Genomic DNA, 26,896 nt, shown 5'->3' on the forward strand with positions numbered 1-26,896 from the left:
GGCGCCCCCAGCCCACCCTGGCCGTGGCCGCCAGCGACGCCCCCCCCGACCACGGCCCCGTGTAGGGCGCAGGGCCGGCAGAGCGGGCGCGGGGAGCGCGTGGACGCGGCGGGACGGGACGGGCACCCGCCCCGGAGCGGGGCCGCAGAGGGGCCCAGGGCCCTGCCAGGAACGCGGGGCCGGGCAGTGAGCGCTGAGGACGCTGCCCGCGGCCCCCAGGCGTCACGAGCAATAACCCCGCCGGGCTGGGGGCCCCAGCTGCCCCCGGCAGCAGGACCGGCCCTCGTGCAGAGGGGGTGTCTCCCAGCCAGCCCCAGCGGCAGCGGCGGGACGGCGGCGGCAGTGGCTGCGCAGGGACCAAGCGCGCGGCTCCCTCTGCCTCCCCGGGGCTCAGGGAGCAGGAGCAGCCCCAGGGCCCTGCACGGGCAGGGCTACGACGGCGACAGCCCCGCAGGCCGGGCACGAGGAGCGGGGCGCCCCACGGCCCTGCCCTCCCGTGCGGCCCCGGGAGCTGCCGGGTTCTACCGGGCGAGCGCTGCCGCTCGGAGCTTCTGTGCGGTTTCCCCAGGGATGGGGGCAAGGAGAGACCCCGGATCTGGCGCCAGGCGGGCGGGCCCTGTGGTGCCCTGCTGCATGTGACGCTGCCACTCGTGGTTGCGAGCGAAGAGGAGCAGAGAGGAAGCAGCCCGAGGTGCGCCGGCTGCAGGAAGCACAGGACAGGACACCCAGCTGCGTTTTCACTTTATTTGTTTTTCTTTAAAAAAAAAAGAAAAGGAAAAAAAAAAGAAGACTAAGAACGCACCCATTCCCTTTTCTGAGCCCTTTTACAGCATGCAGGTTTAATAGAGCTTTGCTTTGTCTTAATACCTGTTTTTTTTTTTTTCTCCTCATCGGGTTTATTTTAAACACATCACGATGTGTAGGAAACTCTAAATATACTGCAAATATAAACAAAAAAAAAGAGGAAAATATATAATATATAACAGTAGTCTAAAACATAAAGTGCACGGCAATGGCTTTGCACGACTTCTACACAGCCGGGGGCTCGGCAGGGCCCCGCGGGGTGCGGGCCGGCCCCGCGCGGCGCAAAATTAAAACCAGAATCAGTGTCTTGATTGGCAAAGGGCGGCCGCGGCGGCGCCGGCGGCCTCGGTCGCCTCCGGGGTTTTCGGTTCGGATCCGCGGGCGGCTCCCGGAGCCGCGGGGTGCTGGGCACGGCGCCGTCTGCAGAGAGCACAGGGATGGACGGGCCCGTCAGCCAGGGGCTCCTTGGAGCTGCCACTGCCCCCGGCGGGAGCCGGGAAGGAGGGTTCCAAGGGGAGCCGGGGCCATTCCCGTCCACGGGTCACCCCGATCCCTGCAGGAGGGCGGCAGCACCGACGGCGGCGCCGGGATGGGAATGCCGAGCGGAGCGGTGGCCCCACGGGGAGCTCTGCGCGCTGCTGGCCCGGCCGGCCCCGCGCAGGTGACTCATTCCCAGCCATGAATTAAAGATTAAAGCTGCCACGCGGGCACGCAGCGCTGACAGCTGCAGGGGGAGGAACGCGCTTTTATTCCTGGCATTTTTCACACCACAAAGCTGGTCGTGATCCAAGCAGATAGAGCGGCAGCGCGCGGAGCGGTGACGAGCGAGCCGGGGGCGGATGAGCGCGGAGCATGAGTCACCGCTGCTCTCATGAATGAGGGCCGGGAGGGAGGGGACGGGGCTGCGGGACAGGAGGGGGGGACGCGGCCTCCCCCGCGCCAGGCGGGATGGGGATGGATCCGCGGCACATGGAGCACGATGAGGGGCCCGTGGTGCCGTGGGAAGGGCTGGCCAGGGAACGGGCTCTTGGTAGCGGCTCTTACCTGAGGCGGTGGCGGCTCCGTCCTCTTGTGGGCACAGGGACCCAGAGCCCCCCCACCCGTTCCCCCACCCGTGGGGAGGGACCCCCTTTCCGCGGCGCTCGGGCAGCCGTACCTGCGCGCGGCCACGCTCCGCCTCACTGCTGCTTGCACGTGGAGAGCTTGCGGATCTTGCTGCTGGCGGAGCAGGCCTTGCGCGACGGGTTGGAGGAGGCGCTCGCCCGCCGCTCGGCCCGCGCCCTGGAGCCCGGCTGCGCCGCCTCGGTGCCGTTCATGCAGACGCCCTTGGGCAGCGCCCGCCCGCGGCTCTGCCCGTTCTGCCCGGCCTCCTCCTCAGGCACCTGCCCTGCAAGGGGAGTGACGCGGTGAGGCCGGCGCTGCCGCCCCCGGCCCCGCGGCGTCTCGGTGCTGCAGGAACCGCGGTGATACCGCCCGGCGCGGCGGCCCCGCGCCCGCGGAGCAGGACACGAGGGGACGAGGCCCTGTGGTGCCCACGAGGGCCCCTGCCTGCAGCCACCGCGGGGGTGACACCGGGACCATGAGCACCATCCTTCCCTACAGCGGCAGGGCCCCGTGCCGGGCACTCAGCAGGGCACAGAGGCTCCGCACAACCGGGATGGGTCCCACGCATCCCACCGGAGCGCAGGGAGGGGACGGGGACATGGGCTGCCCGGGAGGCACCGCCAGCGCCACGGCTCCCGCCCAGGCAACCTCCTTGCAGCGGGAAGGTCAGGAATGTGGCGCTCAGCGAGGGCTGAGGCCACGGGTGTGGGATCCCTAGGCCTGCGCCAGCCGTCACCGACAGCTCCGCTCCGCTCCATGCGGGAAGCACTCCCAGCTCCCACCTCCCCGGAGCGCGGCCGGGCTCCTGCAGGGCTCTCCTGCTCCCCCTGGAGTCGGGTGCTCCGGCTCCGCTTCCCAGCCCGCACCTGGGGGCAGGTTTTACCTCCTCCCCGTTCTAAGGACCCCCGTGGAGCCTCCAGGAGCCCCATTCAGAGCCGCACTGAGCACTGTCGCTCCCCTCCCTTGGCTGGGCTCCGGCCAAGTCAATTAAGGTTTTTGACTGGGGAGGGGAAAAAAAAGGAAGAAAAACCCAACGGGCTCATTCGGCTTTTGTGCTGATTCCTCCCTTCCTGCCCTCCTCCAGAAGAACAATCCCAGGAATCTATTATGGAGAGCGAGGCGGGCGGGTGAATTGCAAGCTAATTTTACCTCCTTCGCCGATGACAGTTGCTGACGTGCAAATTAATGAAAATAAAAATCCACCATGGGATGAAATCTCGGCAAGCGCCTGCCCACGCGGAAGCCAGTGACCCAGTGCCGCGAGCGGCTCCATCCCACCCGCCGATACCAGCCGAGCAGCACTAAAAATAAACACGGTCCAAGGGGGCTGCGAGGCCCCGCGTCCGTCCCCGCCACCTCTGCCGTTTCTCAATGGCCTCGGCCAGCTCATTCAGGCGCAAGGGGAGGACAAAGCGAGGCCCCACGCACCCTGGCGATGCTGGCGACTCCTCGAGGCTCCGCGCTTGCCGCTAGTCCCCCTGCCTCAATGCCACGGAAGGGTCACCAAGGCAGGGGCCACGTGAGGACCGCTGGGGCCGGGGGTGCAGGGGGGGCCGGGTGCCCAGGGCTGGAGGCAGCGGGACGGCTGGGCCCGCGTGCGCAGCACATTGAACCGGGGCACGCAGCATTTACGGCTCGCTGTGGAGCCACACACATCTTTAAATAACTCCTTAAAAATAAAAGCTCATTCTCAAAGGCCCTTGGTTCTCTGAAGGGCGCAGGATTTAATGAGGTTCCCTCTCTCCCTCGCTGATCCAACACCCACTCCCGCCTGTGAGTCACCGCTGCTCCGCTGCCCAGCAGAGCCACCACTGAACCCATCAGTCACTTGCAAGTCGTGGGGTTCTTTTTTTCTGATTTTATCTTAATAGAGCATCACCCTGTTCGGATGAGCAAGTACAGGAGGCTCCTGCAGGGAGACTGAGGGAAGCAAGTGGGAGGCTGCTCTCTGCAAGCGCCGCGCGCTGCTGCTCGGCACGTTGCTGCCCGGGCAGCACCGCGGGTCTCTCCGAGCAGCCCCTGCTCCCCTGTGTTTGTCACCAGCCTGTTTTGCCAGCGTGGCACCCACCGAGCATGAGCAGCTGTAGGAGCCAGTGCAGCCCCTGGTTTCCACACTGGTTTCCAGGCCCTCAGTGCTTAAGCCTGAATCACATCTGTTCGTGCTGGGTTTGCACTAATCCGGGCTGTGCTTCCTGCTCTTCCCAGGGCAAGCCAAGCCCTAGGTGCTGGATCTGCTGGGAGAGGAAGGGGCTCCGGGCTGCTCCGGCAGGGAATAGCCCTTCTCCTGCGCTGGCTGCATCCAGGCCACCCTGTTTGCTGCTGACCTTGTCCAGTTCCGTCCATCACCTCCCCAAAGTCAGACCCTCTGAGTGCTAAATAAATAAAGGGACATTCGGCTTGTCTGAAACAACGGTTTATTTTACTAGCTGCCTGAGCAAAACTATACAGCAACTTGGGAAGAAACTGAAGGGTTAAGAGAACATCTCCAGGCAAGTCTAAACTAAAAGAAAATCCTGTTCAGTGTCCCTACAGGGGCTAACTAAATAGGATATGCTGGTCTAGAGGACCACCATTAAACTTCAGGTCTCTAATCCCTCTGAAACAGCACAAACTATGCATAAGAACTTCCCTTATCTTCCAGTAATTTGCCTGTCACTTTCTGAAGTGACAGCTCTTTTTGGGCTTGAATCCTGCTGTTTGTGTTAGCGGTGCCTAAGAGCCGATATCGCTGCTCCGCGTGCGGGGCCCGGGGCCGCGGCGCGTTCACCACGCTGCCAACTTCCACTACCCGAAAGCGCCTCCAGCCTCGGCGCCCAGAGGGCTCTAAGAGAGACTCAGCACCTAAAGGAGCGGGAGAGCAGCCGGGGATGGGGGAGCCCTTCCCTGTCCAGCAGGGAGGACTGCGGCCGTGCAGGGAACAACCCGCTGCGCTTAAAGGGAAGGGCCAGGGCTGGAGCTGCCTGGAAAAGGCTGCGTTCCTGCTCAGGAGGGAGCTGTGCTCCCAGCCGGGGCTTAAAAACGTAAGTCACAAACGCCAAGAGTCCCTCGCAGAGGGCAGGGAGCTGCCTCCGAACTGCCCAAACGTCTTGGCACAGGGAGCATCATCTCGCAGGGGTGCGCGGGGGCCTCAGGGCGCGGGAGGGCAGCGGCGCCGCGGCCCCCGCGGGGGCACCAGCGGCTCCGGCACCGGCGGCTCCTGCCCCGCGCCCGCAGCCAGCGCCGCCTCCTCCGCGCTGTCCTCCGGGCCCGGCCTCGGCCTCTGCTCCGCCGCTGCGAACGCACAGGAATCCCCGACTCACACAGCGGCCGAGGTCGCTTAAGACAGAGTGTCTTAAAAGACGCTCTAAGCACTAGAGTAGAAGCCTGATACAGTCTGGGCTGGGCGCCCACTCCCACCAGCACCCTCACTTGGACCTTCAAGGATGAGACCTGCGGGCAGTTCTGTTCTCATCAGGGGCATTTGCAGAGAAGACAACCCCTGGACAACCTGGAGGGCACCTGGCAAGACCTGCTTCCTGCTCCACGCTTACATAAGCCTGTGCAAACAAGTATTTGCTCCAATCCATCTATCACATTTTAAAAAGGATTCCTCCTCCAAGGGGCTATGAGGAAAAGCCCTGGCTTTGCTCAGATTTTAGGACAAAAGGACAAGCCTGTGGGATGCAAGAGGACAGCAAAGAGCAGAGAGCTCTGTGGGTCACCCAGCTGGCATGGGGACATCAGTTCTATTAGAAAAGCTCATGAATTACTCAACTGCCAGCAGTGAATCAGCACTTGGAATTATCTGTCTCACTTTGCTGAGGCTCCCTTCATCTCGGCAGGCTCCATCCCCGAGCCACCTCTGTGCCCGCTGGGCGAAACACGGTGAGACTCCTGATGGGCACTGCCACCGGGATGCGCCCGGCAGCGTGCTCGGATCCTGGGGCCTTGGGCACCGACACCGGGATCCTCCTGGTGCACTCCGGGCTCTCCCTCCCATCATGTGCAAAGGGCTGCTTGGGCTGCTGACCTTGTTCCGAGCTGCTGCCCAGGGGAACTTTGGAGCTCGGGTGCAATCCAGCCTAGCACCTGCCTGACACTTCCATCACAAACTGCTTCCTGACCGACCGGGACCAAGGAAACCATTTCTATGTAACCAGGAACCAGGAGCCAAGCAAGGTCCTCAGGTGCAACCAGACTTTGCCTGCTCTTGTGCGCACAGAACCCACCTGGCTACCAGCAAAGAACCTACTTTGGCAGCTCTTGCACTGCAGACACCAGGATTTAGACCAGTCGCACCCTGGCAAGGTACATTAGCATCCTGCAAATAGTACCCCAAACCCCTCCGAAAAACTGCAGCAGCAAAACCAAAGAACAGCGAAACTAAGGTGCAACTCATAGACTGGTTGAGGGTGGAAGGCACCTCTGGAGATCACCTAGTCCAAGCCCCTGCTCCAGCAGGGACACCCAGAATGCTCACTGAAGACTTTAGAGCAAGTTTATGGTGCAGGGATTTAGGAAACGAGAGTGTGCACAGGGAGGCAAAACCCGCTGCCTCCGTTGGCAGCACTAACCACAAGGAGCCTGGTCTCCATCTCGACGCCGTCCCAAGGCCTTGCCCTTCAGGCCTCTCCTCTCAAGTTAGCGCAGCTTGTAGATACAGAGAGGCCAGAGGGAAGGAAGAGCAAACACAAAAACCACACGCCCCCTTTTCACCGCTTTGCAGAACCACGCGTGGCTAAACCCGCTCACCCATCCCAAATTCTAGGCTTACTGGTTGGCTCACTCTAAAAACAATAGGAAAATCCAAATAACAACAGCAGTAATTCTGTAACCAAGTAGCCACAAAAGTGGGGCAGAAAAAATAAGTCCCAACCCAAGTGCAAGGTTATAAGCACCCTTCTTCCCCAGATGTGCCATCTACTCTGCACACTGAGTCATTCTAGGGCTGCGGTCCAAAATAACTCAGAGATAATTCTTCTGGCCAGTTTTACTAGACTAAGCGTGCTGAACAACAGAATCCAGCAGGAAAAAGCTATTACTGGATGCAAAGAAGGAAATTGGCATGTGGGTAACACACAGGAAGGGGCATCCTGCTTGATCAAATAAAGACCCAAGACATCCGGAGCATCACGGCTCACTCAAATGTGTGCGTCACTCACCACTTAATAATCAATAGTCTCCTCAGCTGCTGAAAGGATTTGCTCAGACCACACGGCCTTTCCTAAAAGCTTCACCCAGGCAGCAGGGGAAAAGCCAAGAGCAAGGAGATGCTGCTCTGCCCGAGCCCGGCACCCGGCTTTCCTACCTGGTACTGTCAAGTCCTGAGTGTAGATATCATCTTCAAAGTCATACAAGTCGTCGTCTTCTTCCTCGTTGTAGCCATGCAGATCTTCCAGATAAGGCACTGCCGTCATGCTCCTCCACCTGTCCTTTGTCTCCGGGCTGGGAGGAATGGGGACCAGAGCCTCTGCCTGAGCGTGTTTCTTCCGAAACCAACTGCAGAGAGTCCAAGAGCAGAGTTTCATCAGCGCAGCTCCACTTTCAGAAGGCAAAGGGAAGCCCCGGATAGTACGAGATGGTTCCCGTTCCTCCCCAGAATTCAAAGCCATGTGGAGTTTCCTTTTGTAGGAAAATCTGCAGCTAGCTTTATGTCACTGCAGGGTTTTATTGTATAACAACCTGTGGAGACAAACTCCAAGACCATTATCTTCAGTGCTGCTGTAGGGACACCAGCAGTTGCTCTTCCAGCCACCAGGTGCTTTGTCATTTAAGAAGGACCTCGCCTGACCAACTGCTCTATTACTAAGGTGAGCTCAGTGTTATTAAGCAGGTGCCACTTGTGTGTGAAGGGACATTTGGCCTCTTTCACTGCCGCAGGCAGCCACATTTGCTCTTCCTTCTCCTGCATTTTATTTCAGGCCCAAAAGAGTGCAGCTTTAGGTCTCTGCAACACCCACCTCAAGCAGGGTGAGAAGATCTAAAAATATCAAGCTGCACGTTTACTTCTTGACCTACCTCCAAATGCTGCCCTAAATAAGCCCCATGCGAGGCCAATGTTCTCCCCTCAATAGCTGAGGAAAAATCAAGTTACTCCTGGCTAAGAACCACTGAGGAAACGTTGAAGCCAGTCACCAAAGAGCTCTTATAAACCTGAGCCATCTGGTTTTTATCACTCCAGCTCCAAACTCATTTTAGGAAGTAAGGGTTGGATGCACCTCCTGCACAGAAGAGTTATAATTATCATTTTGTTCTAGTCTTACACTGCTTTGACACTAGGCCTAAAAAAAAAGGTGGCATTCTAATAAAGCTACCCTGTGAACGCAAGGAGTGAGGAGATAAATAAATGAAAATGAAACTCCTGGGACGAATCAGCCAGCATTCAAAGGGGGAAGGAGCTCTTACTCAGAAACTCTGCTTCACAATTAGCAGATATGATTTCAAAGCAAAAGAAAATGGATTAGCTCCAAGTTTTTGAACTAATCTGTTGCTCCACAGCAATAGAGGAAGTCAGCATCTTGCCACTTGCAGCAAGGAAAAGTCAGCCCCCTCCGTCTTAAGTTTCTGTAAGGTTGGCACGATCCATTGATGCAGATCTGGTACTGCACAGGCATAGCGTGAGCCACAGCAAGAGACACTTTGGAAAGAAACATTTTTGGGAAGGACTGCAAAGGGAAGGCAACATCCACGCTGCCAGGCGCCCATGGAGCCAGCGATACGGGAGAGCGGCCGGCAGAGCAGGAGGTCAGCGCGCCCATGCAGCAGGATCCTGGCCAAATCCCATGCAGCTCCAGCAAATCCCACGAGTGCCTCCTCAGAGCAGCTCTGCAGTGGCGGAGCCGCACGGCGCACAGCGCAGCTGCTCATCTGGGCTCCTTTCCTGGGAGGCTGCTTTCGGCAGGGAAACGACTGTCAACACAGCAGCTTCAGCCCGGGCTGATGCAGCCTGGCAGGACTGTCTAGTGCAGCAGGAGAAGACCCAGCGCAGCCACCAGCTCTTTTTGCCAGCGGCAGAGGAGCTAGATGGAACTAAACAAAAAGCTAGGAGCTTCAGGAGAATGGGATTCACAAGATGAGTAAGAACAACTGCCATTAGAAAGCTATTTTAACGGAAGAAAGACTAGAAAGCTCTACCAACTGGTGTTTTTATTTTGCTGTATTTTAGTTCAGCCCTTTTCTTTCCTTCTGTCCTACTTACCAAGAGAGTAAAAATAGATTTTATTAACAGCTAAAACCTGAATCACTGTACTCCAGTCATAAATGAGTCTATCCTCTGGGAGGTGATTTCAAATACTTGCATATGCATATATGGTAATGAGAATGGAGAATGGGAAGAGAAATTCATTGAAGTTCTAAGAAAATCAAAGGCTTCTTGGAAGGAGCCTCAAGCAATTCTGCATGGAGCAGCAGAGCATTCCTGGCCAGCACTTTTCCAGCAGGGACAGGGATTCTGCTTTTACACTGGTGCTGAGGACTTTATTAGCGAGGAAATGAGTTGCTCTTCCGCTGAGGGCACCGGCTCCTTCACACATCCTAAACCTGCTCAAGATGCTACTGGACATGGCCCTGCTGAAAAGCAGCTGCTGGCCCGCAGTGCCACCATTCCCCAAGGCAGAGTCCGTGACTGTCCCTCCTCACCCTGCTTCATCACCACTAAACAGCCCCTTTGGCCGTTTGTTCCCAAACAAATGCTGATTTCGGAGCAAACTGCAGCGCAGCAGCAAACACAGCAATTTATTTCCTACTAACAGAGTGGTTCTTTAGCAGCTAAGAGGGAAATAGTTTGTGCAGATCTCACTAGTGCCGCTTGCACAGAACAGAGCCCCTGCAAGACACAGATTCCTCTGGTCGGAGAAGGGTTTCTTTGCCACTCCCAGCAATTTGAAATAGGTTGAAGGGAACTACAGGAGGGGAGGGAGCATTTCCCACTGCCTGGCAGGCTCCTTGAGAACGCTGCGAGGCTCAGACTCAAGGCAGCAGCAGCAGGAGCATTAACAGTTAAACTGCCACTTAAGTGGCATCCAGAAGGGATACTATCGCCTACAGGGAGTAGAAACAGCAAGGGTCAAGGACTGAAAGACAAAAATGAATCTAGGTAGATGAGGGCTTAATGAGCCCGTCTGCTTTGCAGCTTCTAAGCTCAAATACTACATTAGAAGTCATCTCTCCGCTCTTTTGAAGTTCTAGTATAAGTGAGGTTAAAATAAGAACCAGCAAGCACAGCTGCAGCTTCCAAACACTTAGGGCTAATTCACTTCCCATTCTAGGTCACAAATATTTCAGTTTGCTTGTTTTGGATAAGACCAGTTTTCTGTGAATGCAGATGCCAAGCGGCAGGTCTCCCTCCTGCCAGAAAGGATGGATTAGGAGCGATCTTCCGCCTCCCGGCACCTCGTGTAAGGGGTTCTTGTTTTCTGGCAGGGCACCAGCAGGGTCGCAGGACCGTTCAGCCGCCCTCGCAAGGAGGAGGAGGAGGAGGAGGGCGCTGAGTGTGGGACAGCAGGGCAGGACAGCGGGGAACGGGAGCCCCAAGGGCCCCTCTGCCTGGCCAGGCTGCTCTGCCTCCGCCTCGGATTTCCCCAGCGCTCGGCTCAACATGGGCAGGGCTGCAGGGAAACCCAAGGCCGGAGGAACCTCCTCCCGTCCCGACTAGTCCAAGGAGTCTAGAAAACGAGTCTCTTACTAAAACACTCTCCAAAGAGCTTTCTAACAGTATCTGGACAGCTACCTGCTGTCCCTCGAACACTTATGTTCGGTTTTAAATAAATCAGAGCAGGTTAAGAGCAAGGACAAAGCCTCCCTTCTATTTAAAGAAGGGCCAGGAGAACTGAACGCTGGATTCTTTAGCGCAGGGCTCCTCCACAAGGAGATGGACGGAGGCAGCCACAGCCCCAGGCTGCAAGCTCTGCTGTGCCTGATGTAATTATTAGGATGCCACAGCAGGAGGAAGGAGGCAATTACTAATAGGGGAGACGAGCCTGCTAAGAAGCACTGGCTAAGCTCACAGAAAACTAATAAGAGCCTGAGCCTTGAAAACGTTTCTGTACTGGCAGGTAGAGCTTCTCTCTGACCCCTTTCTTGGTGCTTTGATGTTGGAAGCCACAGCACTGACAGACGTGCCCAATGGGAAAGAAAGTGGTGGATCTGCAGCATGGGCCTTTGTGCTGCGCTCCACGCTCTAGTTTTCCCTGCGCTCTGACTACACGCAGGGTCTCTAGAGAAACCTCTCTGCTTCCAGCTGAGCAAAGCTGACGCAAAAGCCCATGCACACGTGGGAGAAGTCAATCAAGTGTATAAAGAGCAGAGTAACTAGCTCAAATACCTGGCAGACAGTGGCACTGCAGAGCCACCCACAGCGCGGGGAGCCTCGGGGCGATGCGGCGCTGTGCCCGCACCCACAGCAAGGACAGAGCACCCAGCGCTTCGCGTGTTTGCTGCTCCTGCAGCTCACTCGGGTCGTGCTTGGCACGGAGTGCGGAGCGCCTTCCCGTCTAACCGGAGCGCTGCAGCCCTCGGGTGCAGGGCGCCCCCGTGAAGCGCCCGGCCCGCGGGCCCGGCAATGCAGAGCGTTGGCTGCCATGCGGAGCGACGGCTCTGCATGGGAAGCTGGGTCTGCAGAGCGGTGGTTGGAGCCCGTCTGGTTTGGATCTGAGGCTGCTGCGGATGCCTCCCACGCTGCAGCCCTTACCAGGACCATGGCCTGGCGGCACGTGGCCACCAGCGCGGCGTTTCCAAGGATGGGAGCCCCCTTCCTGTCGGGGCAGCGCGGAGCGCAGCGCGGTGCAGGGCGGCTGCCCTGTGGGCACGCGCGCAGGCGGCAGCTCCAGAGCAGCTGCAGTCCAGCAGGCAGCTCCGCGTGTCCTCAGGAGCACTTCCTATTCAAACAGCAGATAAGCTAATGCAGCCTCCGCGCTCAAGCATCCTCATGATGCTTTTTGTTCTTGTACTTTTATCCGCCCAGGAAATCTCTGCTCAGAGGCAGCATGTTCAAACAGATCCTCAAAAAAAAAAGAAAAAATCCTCGAGATAACGGGGCCTTTCCCTCCCCGACAATGGCAAGGATAAAGGGGGAGGATGTGGGGGAGGGAGCAGCGTGACATTAAAGAGATGAAGAAAAATTCTCATTGTCCAGAAGACTTCTGCACATACTGATTCCACATGGAGCAAATACCAAGAGATTTCTCTCAGGCTGTCCAGGAAGAAAAACATTAAAAAAATACTAAAAATCCTACTTCAGTCACTTAACCCTTGTTGCTCTGTTCCATTTGTACTATTTGACCTCTGAAAAAAAAAATCCTGAATCCTTAATTACCAAGAACCGGTCACACCAGAAACGTATTTTCAACATATTCATTATTTACCAGTTAGCAATTGAAATGCGTTAACCGGATGCTCTAATAGGAAGGAGAAGAGCGGAGCAGAGGCTGCCAGGGCTCCAGCAGAGCGGCAGGAAGGGGAGCCAGCGCCTGCCATGTGTCTGCTGTCAGAGGAAGGAGGAGCACGAGCAAGAGCACAGGTACATTAGCATAAGCAGCAGAGAGAGAATGACTAATAGGAAAAAGCTGAACACTCACTTGTGCTGCCTTATCTGCTGTATTGAAAATCTCTTGGCTGGGTCGTATTCAAGCATCCCTGAAAAGAAGGAAAAACAAAGAGTCCAGGTGTGATCACAGAGGCTCCGGGCAAGCCGAGAGGGAGCCCAGCTCCATCCTGCCCCCTCCCTGCAGCAGCTCCCGTGGCCTCGGGAAGGGTCCCTGGGAAGGGGCTCCCAGTGCCCACACATGGGGAGGTCCCCCAGGCCCTTCCCCAGGCTCCCCCCGCACCAGGCGGCCGCGATGCCTCCTCTCGCTGCGGGGCCTCGCGCAGCCCCACAGCGGCCATCCCGACACTGTCCCCAGCATGTGGGTCATTGGTGGCACTATCCGGCCCTCCCCACGCAGCACCCAAAGCCCTGGCCATGGTTTGGGCTGCTCAGTGCCCCAGAAACCCCCTTCAAGTGACAGTCCCTTCTAGGAAGCGCAAGTGGAAAACTAAATGATCAACGTCATCACCACCCTAGTGCCAGCCCTTGGGCCCGAGAATTGTGAATTCTGGCATCAGCTGCTAAGAAACCTGAGGTTAGGGTGGAAGAAGAGAGAAAAAAGAGAGTGAGAAAATAAAAGACCACTCATCTATATTCCCTCACCAGGCTCTCTTGGAGAGAAGGTGGATTGCTTTAAAAAGAAAAAAAAAAAAAAAAGAAACCCAGACTCCTGAGCTGTTCACATGTTCATGCTGCTCCACTGGCCTTAAAAGCCTTCACAGCTCAGCAGAAACTAGGACATCCTGCCCTCTTCTCCAGGAAGAAGCCAACGGGACCGAGCAAGACCTGCCTAGCAGCATCCAAGATATCCTCCAGTGGAACTTCCAGGAACGAATCCACCTCCCGAACGGTAACGGAGGCTGGTGGCCATTCGCTACGAGCAGCTTGGCTTTTCCTGGAGGATAAACCCCGCGGCAGGAGCTCCTCCGACTTCATTTACCAGATGAAACAGTAAGACTAGAGGATAAGGTTTTAAGGCAAGTTATTGGAAGAGGAAGAGCAGCACCCGTTCCCTTAGCTGCGGTGCAGCAGAGCCCTGCATTGTTCCCAGGCAGGCAATTAAAAACATACAAAGAAGGTAACTGGGCAAAAAAAGATTTACTTTCAGTAATAGGATTGTGTTCAGAGCAATGCTTGCGAGAAAATGGGTAATGCAATCACTGAAAATGTACATTCATGTCCTCAGCTGCATGACTCACCCATGGCAGTTCTGTGGCTAAAGTCCTGTACTGAAAAGAGACTTCAAAAGACAAAACAGCCTGTACTATGCAGCAGTCAGGGCGTCTGAGAGCGTCTGCCCGCAGCAACCACACAGACTCTACCATTTACGGTAAAGATTCCCATGCAGTTTATCTGGGAGCAGAGAAGAGCCGCTAGGCTGAGGTTCTTCGGGAGGCCGCCCGGCTCCAGCCTCCGCTCCGGGCGCTTCGAGAGGGTTCGCCGTGCCCATACATGGCAGATCAGCCCCGTTCCCGCACGCTGGCGGCCTCAGCCCCCTTTCAAACCATGTCAAGGGGCAATCGGGAAGTGGAGACCACAAATCTGTGTGAGCTCCCGCTGCACATTCCAACCCACAGGCTCTTGTAGTCACAGAATCACTGAATCCTCAAGGTTGGAAGGGACCTCTAGAGATCACCGAGTGCAGCCCCTGCACGCGCAGGGTCACCCAGCGCACGGGGCACAGGCTGCATCCAAGCGGGTTGGGAAGAGCTCCAGACAGGGAGACTCCACAGCCTCTCCTGGCCGCCTGTTCCAGTGTCACCCTCGCTATCAAGACATTTTTCCTCAAGTTCCTCACAAGCTCCTCGGTCCACAACGAGCACTTGCTCACATGTGTGGTGGAAGAGCTGGTTTTTAAGCCCCCAGCATAATCTTGGCTACGGCTTTACAAGAGCCAGGAAGGAAGGTCTTGGCACAAGAACTGAACAAACACAACCTGCTCTCACGTGGAAGTCTCCAATTCCAGACAGCCCTGAAAACAGCTCATAGGGAACACGGCCGACCCAGCTGTAAACGGAGCGGGAAGCTCCTTTCCGCCGGCTCCGAGCAGGGTTGGGCCCCTCCGCAGGCAGAGCTGGGCTTGGATCGGCCTCAACTCCGACCTTGACCCCATGGCAGCCCCGCTGGGCAGATCTCCTGGGAAAGACCAAGTGCCACCAGTAGGCAGCTCATCCCCAGTCACAGAACAAGCGTGTCCCAGAGCCTGGACCTAAACCCAGGCGTCCTCTACAGGCTTCAGACTCTAAACTTTCTCTCTTGGTACAAGTGCATTGAAGAGGAAGAAGAACTGACCTTGGCATTCCTCCTGCGCGGAAATAAGCTGCCTGTGAGTTGATAAGTCATACAGAGATGGTGACAGCAGAACCTTAAGGCTATTTGGAAATGCTTCCTCCCTGACACATCTTTGCTGGCTGTGCACACAGAAGCCAGAGCAGCTCTCTAGCTTCTTACTTCCATCGCTGAAGAGTGTAAATAAAGCTTCATCCCCGATTAGGGAGACAAAAAGAGGAGCAGTATCCCAGCTAATCTGCTGAAATACACCATCATGCAAGGCTCTTGATAAGTTAAATAACAGAAGCTTTAGGTTCTTTAGGTCATTTCCAGAGGGACAAAGAAGTATAAGCAAGCTCAAGGGGAAAAGAGCATGAAAATCAGCTCAAAAAATGGTCCAAAGAAGGGCAGAAAGGTTTCTAAAGTGCATTCTGGTTTTGTGCACAGCTGAATGTGATCAGCAGGGCGCTTATGGCCAGAGAGGAAAGGAGCCCTTGTCAGGGCACCGGATGAGCGCTCGCAGCACTGCTGAGTGCTGGGAGCCTCGAGGGCAGCGCAGAGGCAAAACGGGCTCCGGGGAGATGGGGCAGGGGCAGCCGCGGCGCTCGCAAAGCATCGTGCAAGCGCCGCCAGCTCCAGGCTGAGGGTTGCAGGGCTGCGGCAGCAGCAGAGGCCCCTGCCAGGAAGGGCAGCCGGTTGGGGCAGGACGAGGATGAAGCCCTGGGTGCTCTGGAGCAAGGAAAGCAGAGCAGTGGCTGCGCATTCCCCCCCGGGGCAGCGGCGAGCGCAGCAGAGAGGCCCGTCACGAGCCTCGGGTCAGCGCGGCTGCCGCCTGCCCAGCGGCGCCTGCATTCACTGCACTGGGCAGCTCCTAAACCCGTGCGGGAAGGCGACGCGCTGAGGCAGCACCCACAGACCGAGCAGCAGCCTAGAGCACCGGAGCCTGGGCGGGAGCCGCAGCAGGAGCCGCGTGTGGTGGAGCAGCGGCGCCAGCGCCGAGAGCACCTGACAGCCGTGGGGCCTGCGAGGGCCGCAGCAGCGCCCGGGAAGAGCGTTGCTGGCGGGGACGGAGCCAGGGGCTCCAAGGCTCGGGGGGCCGGCACACGGAGCGGGGCGGCTCCGGCGGCAGCCGGACACACAGCACCACCTGCCGCCAGGCACTGGCACCCGCCGGAGCGGCCGCGGCGCCGGAGCGGCCACGGTGCCCAGGAGGCTCCTGTGCCGGCGGGACAGCCGTGCCAGGGTGGTGCCGGGCTGAGCAGCCCCGAGGCGGCAGCGGGCGGGCGTCTCGCCTGGCTGCAGCTCCGGCCCTCCCTTCCCCGCAGCGCTCCCAAGCCCTTCCCTGCCCATGCCGCTCTGTGTGTGCCGGAGCGGTGGACGGGGAGTACGGCAGGAGCCTCGTTGTGCGCCTGGGGCCTTCCTCAAAGAGCTGGGGACGGAGGCGAGCCGGGCTCTGGAGCCCTACAGCCCCAAGGGCGCTGCTGCACAGCCTGACTACGGCCCCAACTGAAACAGCAGAGACTGTTCCAGCCCAAACCACAAGCTACCGCAACAAGTGCTGAAACAGAAAGACAAGAACCCCACCCAAGCAGGCAACAAAAGCCCTCCCACCCAGCCGGTGCTGTTCTTGTTTCTGGCACCAACCTGCTGTGAAAAAATCTCCTTGCAACAAGCTCTGTGGGTCAGAGGGTGCGAAAGGGGCACACGGGGGCAAATAAATTCATGCTAGAGGCCCGGGAAGAATGAGAGCAGGACCTGGGCACTCAGCGTTTCGCATTAGAGAAGGCCTGGGTAAAGACTCGAGTTTAATCCCGAGTGCTCTCACTTGCACAACTCACGTCAATGTCACAACACAGTTTCAAGTTTAACCTCTCCGAGTTTTGCCTCAGGTTTAAAAACTTCAGAGAAGAAACGTGATTCTACAAAGAGTAGCTCCTGCAACCCATCAAGCGCTTTGCAAGTCTCAGGAAAACATCACAACATTAGAGAGCCTTCAAAGTCTCAATAGAGGCTTCATAAACCTCCCTGCCTTCCTAACGGGATCCCATTCGCTCTTGGGAGGACGGCCTTCCCCAGTGCTGTGCAACTGAGCAGTTGTTGCATACATAGATGTCACCCAATATTTTGAAGTCTGTTGGAAGACTTACCTCTCAGCAAGTCTGAGAGTGGAGGACCACAATCCTCTGGAATTGTGTAGTCACCTTTCCCGATGTTTTCAAATAACTTGTAGATATTATCCCCTTCAAAGGGGTAAAGACCCGTTGTAATATTGTATCTGCAAAGGCAGGAGGAGAAGCTGTATGAGGAAAAAGCAGCAACACAGGTGTTCAGTTCTTAAGGCAATGAGGTAAACCAAAGGAAACCAAGAGGAAACTCAAAGATGAGAATCTGAGCGCATCTAGAGCGTCTCTTATCTTAGTCTTCCTCTTCACAGGCTCTTTGGTCACCTGTGGCAGAGCTGCCAAGGCCTTTTTCTTTTAAAAACATATACCCAGATGCTCAGATACTGTAACAACAGAGTGTTTGTACCCCAGACACTGACAAGTAGCTGGCATAGACTTATTCACAGGCAGTCAGGACTCTCTTTGGAATTCCAAGCACCCATTTTGAGGAATATCCACCCACCAGGAGAGAGGACACAGCAGAACAGTCTCAGACACTCACGCACAGACACACACCCCAGATAGTTCGAACTATCTGCTGTTTTGTGGGCTTCTAATGTCTTACAGTGATTCCCAGATGCTGCACGGACACTTACAGCGTGACCCCTGCCGACCAGATGTCTACTTTAAAGCCCGAAAAGGTATCAAGGCCATTGGCAATTTCTGGTGGCTGGAATGCTGGCGACCCTTGGCTCGTTCTGCACGTGTCGTCCTCTGCAAACGGATGCAAAGCCTGCAGGGAGGAGACTGGTTACGGTCACACTTAAAGCACAGAAACGATAGAACCACCTGAGAATCCAAAGGGAGAAAACTCTGCTGGTGAACATCTCAAACATCCTAACACTTATAAAGCAAGAGAATATGACTCTGTAACAACCACATCCCGTCACTGATGCTTCCTGCACCACTCCTCGCTAAGGCAGCCTTATAATTCTCATTGTATGAGCACTATGTGGTTAGGTATAATTTCACTGCAGTTCTGGGTCCTGAGGTCTCCAAGATGGATATCTTCCTCTATACGTTTCCTGAGGGAAGTTTTGTGCCATTTTCAACAAACAGATAAAAAATGTTTTGCTGAATATTCATTGTAGCAATCTGCAAAATCATTCTGGAGTTGCAGTGAGTTTAACAGACAACAAAGCCTAGTATAATCACACCGTAGATCAATCACCACCACAAAGCTGACCTAATTCTGGGATCTCAAACTTCCCACCTTGATTTGCTGCAATTTTCACATACCTCTGCGACGCCTAAATCAGATATTTTTAGCGTCCCATTGGTTGTTAGCAGGAGGTTCCCCGGTTTTATATCCTTGTGGACAATCCCTTGGCTGTGCAAATATTCTAAGCCATCTATAAGCTGACAAAAGTACCTGCAAAGAAAAAGAAATCAAGCACTTACAGAAACTAAGATTCTCAGTAAGTGGCTGATAATACATAAGAACATTGCTATTGCACACAGTCTGGAAATGCATTAACCTTCAGGGCTGAGGAACTTGAGACTGAACTGTGCTGTGCAGGTACTAAGTGGGACTTAATAAGCATGTGGCAAGGTGGTCAGAAGTTACCTGCTGGCGCTGGGCACCTGCATGTTAACTCCAGGCTCTTCTACATCAAAGCACTCTGCCAATCTGCATGTATTGCAAGCTCAGAGCACGAAGCTGGCACAGCCCTGAGCTCACGCAGACTGCTGCTCTAGTCCAGGCAACACTGAACTAGTCAAAGTTGCACTTCCAGCGGCCTGGAGTGCCCCCAGTAGAGGCAGCAGTAGCGAGAGGCTGAGACAATTTAAGAAATGAAGCCGCACTTACCCGTGAGCCTGGAAAACTGGAAACCTCTTTTCTGGGACACTGTCCAGCATCTCCTGCATCCCACACACGCAGTACTCCATCACCATATACGTGAAGGCAGAGTTAAGGAAGTGCCCGGCTTGGACACTCTCCCAGCACAGACTCCAAAGGGGCAGAACCTACCGGAGAGGAAGAGGAGGGCGGCAAAGAACCCCCCAAAACACAGTTTTCCTGCTTTATGACCTGCAGGAACTCAGCTGTCAGAGCTGGGCCAGGATGTGAGCACAGAAACCGTGTTTGAGAGTGGGAACTACTTACATCACTGTGACATGGAAGACAGCAGCTCTACTACTACTCCCTTAAAAGGCTGACACTAACAGTCAGCTAAAGTGAGCAAAATTCAGCTCATTTTCTGCAAGGGACAGCTAGGCTTGGTTTCCTTAGCTGCCAGACTACTCTTCTACCTCTTTGTAGCTGATCAATCTCTGCTTAGTGAGATTAGAGGTTGGAAGGCTTTACCGGGCAGGTCTATCACAGAAGACCCAAGAGTGGAAACCCTCTCAACCCTCCTGATCCACAGGGCTTGGCTCCCCAAGCGGCTGCAGCTCCTGGGAGCAGGTGCTGACAAGCGGACACCGGTGGGAACGCTGCTCCCCTCTTGCCCCTCCGCCTCCGTCTGGCCTGGCTTCCTGCGGCACCGACACACGCGCCCGTGCGAGCGCGAAATGGAAACGAGAAGTGACCCAACAGAAACGGCAGCAGAAAAGGGAGAGTCGCTTCTGAGGCGGCCCTGCTACCAGCGCTGCAACCACGCAGCTGCGCGGGGCTGGTGCCAGCAGCACCCGGGCAGGACGCGCGTGCAAAGTGGTGCTGGAGGAAGCTCGAGCGGGATCAGGAGCATGACAAGTCCCTCCCCGCTGCCCCGGTGAGAGCAAATTTCTCCAGAGACGGCTGCTTCCGTGCGCAGACCAGACAGGGAGAGGAACCAACCTGAACTTTCTCAGAGCATGGAAGCGGATCCTGCCTGAAGCAGCAGAGTCAACTGATCCTCTCAAGCAGCAAGTACTGATAAAACAATTCTGTTTCAAACACCCCTCTTCAGGATAGTAAAACAAGGAATTGCTTTCGTTGCTTACAGGAGCCCAGACACGTTTCTGCGTAATCATTTCACGCTGTCATCACCTGCTACCAACACACGAGGTCTCTCTCGGGCTCTTTTTCCCCCCTTCGCTTCTCATTTAGCATCCCAGTTTTTTCCACTAATTAAATAGCATCTTTCTACAGACTGTAATTGAATTACGGCCTTTTTGGTCTGCTAAGGCTACAGCATAAGTGAAAGCTGTGATTTTTTTTTAATACTAATTATTTTGTGTTGGAGTATTTAATCTAATTAAAACACACAATGAAGCGACCCGTTTCTAGAGCACTGCGAGTAGAACACTGCACATAGAAGCCATTGTCAAAAATAAAAGCAGCCACTTAACGTGTACAGCAACAGCAGATCAACCAGGGCAGTTTGCAGTGTGGATCAAGTCAAATTTCATTTTCTTTGAGCAGGGCAGACACTAGAAGCCACCCAGCTCCTCCTTCCTTCACTCCCCTGGCAGGTTAAAGCATATAAAGCTCTGGGCAGCGCCTGGGGGACACAGGACAACTCACATGGTCTTAGGTCACTTCAGGAGCCAGGAGGCACTTCCACAAGCAGCAAGAACCCTGAGGCTGGCAGTGACGGGCAGCAGCACTGCACACAGCCGCACAGCCCCTGCACACGTAGGGCCGCCAAATCTGCACAACACACGGGGGCTTTTCCAAGGAGAAAGCATTCCAGACACACGGAATGCGTGTTACTGGGCGTGAAAGGCATCCGAACCTAGGAACATCCTAAGGGGCCTTGGCTGCAACAAGCACTCCGTGCATTCAGGACTACGGAAGAAAACAAGAACTCAAACCTCTGCATTGACAACTGTGGGAAAATAAAGGATATATTTTCTGCTTTTCTTCATTATATAAAACATCTACCAGCTGGATCACATTTTTGTGCCGTAATCGTCGCAGGAGCTGAATTTCCCTGCAGGAAAAGAAAGGGAGAAATTTATATTTAGATATCTATTTTGTATGGAATACAAATATATTTTTTCTAAATTCACTTGGATTTTAAAGGTATTTTGGACCACACTAGTCCCAGCTGTCCCACTCAGCCGCGCGCTCTTCCCTGCTCTCCAGGAAGCAGGAGCAGGACACCTCCCCCAGGTGCAGCCACCCGTTTGGGTGCAGATATCAGCCGAGCAGGGCTGTATATACACAGTATGCACATATATATGTATGTATGTTCATGTAACAGCAGCCTCTTGCAGGACACATTCAAGTGGCAGCCACCGAGGGCAACGCGCAGAGCGGCTGCCGGATGAGCCGCAGGTTTAGGGATCTACATGGATGCTGAGCTGGATCCACACTGATCTGGAAGCTGTCATGAGTGCACGAAGCAGGTGCAAGACAAACTGGTGCCGTCTCAAGATGCGAGAGCAGGTCCTAATTCCAGCCCGAATCCTGCAGAACAGGCGGCTTTGACTGAAACCCCCTTCTCAGGGCTCGCACCTGAAAGCGTCTGCTGCATCCTCGGTGGAAAATGAAGTCAAATGAGGGGGAAGCTCTTTGCCTTGCCTTCACTACACAGCGCAGCCTTGCTGTGCCATCTCACACCAGCCCTTTCATTTTTTCCCTTGGAGTTTTGGGCTTTCCCTCCAACTACCACATCTTAGCATCTTTTACATTAAACTCAGCCTGCAAAATCCTGCTGGGTGCCTGTGGTAAAGCCGAGAAACAGGCCGATCAGGACGGTCAGGTTGGGGTGGTTCTGTTAGCGTTTGGAGAACACTTTCCCTCGCTCTGCTCCTTCTGGCCTCCCATTAAGCTATGTATAAACTCCTCCTTTGGCTTCTCTTGCCCCTCGCTAAGTTGTTTTAAAAAGCAAAGTTAAAACTCACCAGTCAGGGGTTCGGAATCAGCATCACAAGGAATTAAACGCATAGCTTCCGAAGCACAAGCTGCTGCTCAAACACAGGCCATGCAGCTTGGAAAGGCACTTTCTCCTCTCCTTTGCAATTAGCCGCTCTCTGCTAATGAGCTCTGGCCAGCACAAAGGTTTGTGGATGCATCACAGCCCATTAGGAAAAACTTTCTGCGCTCCTGCATCTCAGGAGCAGTTACGGGTTTGCTAAGATCTCCTTTCCTGGGCAGTACTATTAATTATTTTGCTACCAAAGTTTAGTCCAGATACTCTTCCTTTATCATTATGTGGCTTGAAAACAAAATAGCTAAATAGAAACCTGGGAGAACAAGGCAACGCTCTGAAGAGTGCTTAGTTTAAATGGCAGACAGATTTGTAAAGTGATGCAGTAGCTCTAATTATAGTAATGACCACAAGACTGAAGTGGATTAAATTAGCATAGAATCTGCAGCCAGTATTAGAGCAGGTCTAAGAAGTTTCTGCCTAACAAAGGGAGACGGGTTGAGCGGTTGGAAAGAACCAGCGAGAGAGGCACCGAACACATGTTTATTTAAAAGACTGTTTTGGTGTGAAGGCAAATCCAGCTGCCAAGATTAGGAACACATTTTGAAAACCTGATCCCAACAGCTCATTCCTTTCTAAGAGGGCTTCAGAGCACAAACATTTAACTCCTTTCACCTTTATCAGGCTAATAAATATTTCATGTGTCTAATGATTTTTACTCGACAGGACGTTGGGAAGCGCCAATCTCCAGCGTTCCCGCAGTCACCACCTCCGGGGCAGGGGCCAGCAGCCCCATTCCCAGAGGAAAGATTATTGCTATTTTTAGCTACTCTTGCATTCTAAAATGACTAAGGAATGAAGACAGCCAGACCACAGTCACCTCCAGCTCCGTTTCAGCTTCCAAACTTCACCTTACAAATGAACAGAAGGGCACATCTTTGTCAGCAGGTGCTTAAATTTACTAAAAAAGAAAACAGCAACAAAATCTACCCTGACCAGCTGCTTTCCTTGTCGTGTGCCTGCAAAATATTGTCCGAAATAGCAGCGCTCGGAGCAGTGGCTAAGGCCTGGGCTCCACGGCCTTCCCGGTGGAGCAGGGCAAGGAGCTTTCCCGCTTCCCACCTTTCCAGCGCCGCTGCAGGAGTCCCTGGGTGCTCCGAGCTCCGACCAGCCCCGTTCCCACGCGGCTCCGCTCCCCGCACGGAGCGGCCCGCAGCAGCTCGCGCTGCATCCGAGCGAGCGCCGAGCTCGGTGAGGATGCGGCCACTCGCCAGGGCGCTGCGTCGGAGCAAGTCTGCCCGGCAGCACTTTTGCCCGAACGCGGGCCCATGAGCCCCTCCATTGGCACCGCTCTGGTTTGCGGGGCTCTGTTTGTAGGCCAAGCAAACGGCCACATTACAGCCCTTCCACCCATCTCCAGCTCCCGAGGGATTCTAACGAGCGCGATCTTCCAGTCTAAGTAATCGCCGAGTGTGGTAAGTACTGCACAGGACACCTGGGATACCACAAAGTTCCAAACACTTAATTAAAAATGGGAGGCTATTAGCACTCACTTTTAATAAAGCCGTGCTGCTAGAGACAAATCACCTTCCAAATTTTCTTTCATCCTCTTGGCAATCCTAGTGAACTCACTCCTTGTGTTAGCTGGAAGCAGCAGCCACTCGCCCTGCTGCCCGCGTGAACAACCCAGCTCGGCAGCAGCCGAGGACACACAGAGATTCCCCAGATTTATCCAGGGAAACGTCTTGCCCAGAGGAGTTCAACCCCCCCCCGCACCTCCACTGGGTCTTACAGAGCTCTCGCCCTCAAGAGTCCATTTTCCAGGAGCAGAACTGGAGCACCAGGGTAGAAGAGCCCTTCCTGGTTCCAGGGCAGAACTCTCCAATGTTCCAGCTAATTTCTGGATGGGCTGAGGAAACTGCAGACACGTCCAGGACGGGGCTGCAGCCTAAAGACTAGGGAGATGTCACCAAACCTGCGTGGGCAACCAGAGCTGCAGGGGCAGCCCAAGGGCCCCCGCACACGGCAAGGATCCGCCAAGGCCTCCACGTCTGATACCGTTCTGCCTTCCCGTTTCGTCACTGCTCCCCATGTACTGCTTGTCCACGTAATTCCCCAGGGAACATGGGGACGAGAACTGCTTTCTAGGCAGTTTCTTTGCTTTTGCACTGGCAGCAGCACAGAAGCATCCGGTGATAACAGCAAAGGCACGAACCTACTTTTATATAATTTGCCCCTATCTCTGTCAAATCAAGTTGCAATGTGGGAAAAAGCTTCAGATAAGAAGTGGAGACTGGAGACCAGGCTTCAGTGTGCAGAGGCAGGGCCTTTCCAGCCAAAGTAACCGCTGCCCAACACGGTGTTTGGGACTGACACACAAACAGGACACTTGAGCCAAGGAACCCACACGTTGGCGGCGCTTTGTGCGACCGCGCCGCAGGACCAAGCGCCACGGCAGCGCAGAGACCTCGTGCAGAGCAGAGTCCCGCGTAGGTGGCCGGGGCGCTCCCTGTCCCGCGGTTTCGGCGGGGGGCAGCTCCCTGCCCCTGCCTCGGGGCAGACCTGCTTGCACGCAGCCCTGAGGGGAGAGACGAAGCAAACAAGTGTGCAGACAGGAGACAAGGGGGCAAAACCAGGAGCTTGACTTAAAGCAAAGCCTTGTTTGAAGGGCCAGTCTCAAACCCACTGTGCACAGGGCTTTGAAGCAGGTGCTGCTGACTCAAAAACATCGCAGGGCGACCAGGTGCTGCCTCCTTACTCTGCTTTAGTAACTAACGTCAGCGAAACCAGCGGCATTCGCAGGAAGGCTGGGTGCATGAGTAAAATTTCCAGGGTTCACCTCAGGGCACAGGACCATCACCAGAGTTTTGATGCCAGGAAACCACTGGGTTATTTTGAAATGTAAAATTCCAGCACGGTGGAAGCAGCCCTCCCCTTGCTTGGCAAAGAGCTGGATGCAGCGGGGCGGAGAGCGACAGAAAGGGGCACTCCTGCCTCTACTAGAGAAACCAGAAACATTTTATTACACATTAACCAGCAGTTTACTCTTGCTCTGAACCGGAGCCAGCGGAGCAGAGACGCCAGGCTGCTGCACAGAGACCTGTTGCTGTTCTGCAGCTGAGGGTGCGCGTGAAGGTTAGGAGGGAAACCTAAAGAGGCAGCTCACAGGAGGACAGGATGTGAAATATCTCGCAGCTGAGCTCGGAAACTCAAACCAAGCCGAGAAACAGAAACAAGACCCTGCCAGGTCAGGGCTCTGTGCTCAGCGTGAGAGTCCTCTAAACATCTCCCGAGTTTTCCCTCCTGCTACGAGATAAACTGTCGCCTGCAATTTGTTTTGGCTGCAGAAGGCTCCCCTTCGCAGCAGATAAACAGCCCTATCGCGCAGGGCTGCAACCAACATCTTGCTGGGGAAAACACAGCTGGCTCCTCGCAAGCAGGGCACAGCCCCGAGAAAAGGGAAAGTTTCACATAATAACAACTCCCGCAAATGAAGCGGAACACCCAGCTTCTCCCCACAGTATGTTTTAATTAGTTACTTGTGGACTGACTAATCAGTATGTAACTGGCACTTGAAATACCTTCCAAGCACAAATCTTGAGTCACTGAAAATAAGAGCTTGACAACCCTTGTCCCCATTTTACAGCTGCAGAAATCAACTGGAAAGTGCCTTGAATTACTTCCCAAAGTCATTAGTCAAACGTGAAACCAAGAATAAAACCCAAGACTTCCTATGCCCATTGGGTGCATAGAGGATCACGTGTCCCTGGCGCTTATTTCCTGGGTGGTAGTAGGAATTACCACCCTAAAGAGCTTAAGGGCCACACGCACCTACGTGGACACCCAGAAAGGAAGAGCAGCGACACGCTGGGTTCTTAGGCACTCTCAGCTATTGCACCCCTCATCTTTCTGTTTTAAGAAGTGTTTTGAAGTAAAATCTTAGACTTCCCCTTACTTTATGTGAGCTCTAAGGAAGGGCACGTGCCCCAACCTGCTGTGCAGGTGGGCAGATGTGGTGCTCACGTCCTCGGGGACCAGCTCCCTGCGCCCACAGCTACCTGTGCTCCAGGGAGCGCACACAGGGTTTGGAAAGCACTTCCAGAACACAAAGCTACGTCCTTACTTTAAAGGATATAGAGCATCAGTCAGAAAGCAACGTTCACGTTTAACCCCTGGCTTCCCAGCCACTGGGAGCAGGTACTCACTTTTTCACGTTTGCCTCCCCGTTGGGGATCCTGCGGAGCTTCTTCTTCTTCAGTATTTTGACAGCTCTCCTACAGAGGGTTTCAGAGTCCAGCATCTCCTTGACTTTGCCATAAGACCCTTCTCCAAGCAAGTCTCCCATGAGGTACTTGCCAATGAGCTTGGCCCTTTTCCGCCGGGGCTGGTAGATGACCTCCGTGGAGTCGATGCGGTGGATGAAAGTGTCCATCCCCACGGACATGAGCTCGCTCTCTGCAAACATACCCAGCTGCTGCGGCTCCTGCATATCCATCCTGGATTAAGTTCCTTAACCTGTTTTCCTTAAGCGCTCAGGGCTTTAATCCTGTTTGTTAGTTTCCAACACTCCCTTTTACTCCTTCTTGAAAAAAAAAATCCAAAAGATTGTACAAACATGAATAATAAAAACAAAACAAAGGATAACTATGAGCTGCTTCCAGCTCAGTTGGATGCTAAAAGATCCAGGCCTGGCTCCAGTAACACAAAGTCTGTTAAAAAGAATATATCTTTGACCAGATACACTCAGTTTGGGATCTGCTTCACTTCTGACCTGGTCCCACCACTAGGGCTCTTTCAAGTCAGCCTGGCCTTTACCTCGGCCCAGTTTGATTCTCAAGTGCTAGGTCATCCTCTGGGACTTCAGGCCACCACGTAAAAACAGACAAGAGCCAAGTCTCTCTCATGACTTTCCATTACCAGCAGGTCATGGCCACCAGCTCCCACGTGTGAATCGCAGGGGACGTGTCTGCCCTGCCGCCCTCACCTTCCAGGTACCGGTGCAGCAGAGAGATTGTTTTTCAGCCGTTTGGAAGCTGGAACCAAGTTTCTTTGAAGGAGCTTCCGGAACCAATTCTAACGTCGTCGCCTCTCACGCCTACGAAAGTTTGAGGCCTTCGTTGCCTATCGGGGTCTCCCAGGGGCATCCTTCAACCGCTCGGATTCCGCCTGACACATGATGTGTCGCCGCCGCGGCT

General features: G+C 54.8%; 2 protein-coding genes across 2 annotated transcripts in view; one reads left to right on the forward strand and one right to left on the reverse strand.

Annotated features, from left to right (window-relative positions):
- Positions 1-1,469, forward strand: part of CBARP (CACN subunit beta associated regulatory protein) — a 5,864-nt gene extending 4,395 nt beyond the window's left edge. The window contains exon 10 of the mRNA XM_026038763.1: positions 1,125-1,469. Coding sequence (XP_025894548.1) covers positions 1,125-1,469 — 345 coding nt within the window. The remainder of the gene's footprint in view (positions 1-1,124) is intronic.
- Positions 1,470-1,977: 508 nt separating this feature from the next.
- On the reverse strand, positions 1,978-26,896 carry STK11 (serine/threonine kinase 11). Its single transcript, XM_026038894.1, has 9 exons — positions 25,907-26,896; positions 20,676-20,759; positions 18,713-18,802; positions 18,142-18,274; positions 17,499-17,635; positions 16,888-17,015; positions 12,462-12,519; positions 7,196-7,386; positions 1,978-2,191 (listed from the first exon to the last, which is right to left on the reverse strand). The coding sequence occupies exons 1-9, from the start codon at positions 26,194-26,196 to the stop codon at positions 1,983-1,985; spliced, it is 1,320 nt and encodes a 439-aa protein (XP_025894679.1). The 5' UTR covers positions 26,197-26,896; the 3' UTR covers positions 1,978-1,982.

This window comes from Nothoprocta perdicaria, unplaced genomic scaffold (genome assembly GCF_003342845.1).
Source record: "Nothoprocta perdicaria isolate Ctin4 unplaced genomic scaffold, notPer1 scaffold_218, whole genome shotgun sequence".
Taxonomy (NCBI): Eukaryota; Metazoa; Chordata; class Aves; order Tinamiformes; family Tinamidae; genus Nothoprocta; species Nothoprocta perdicaria.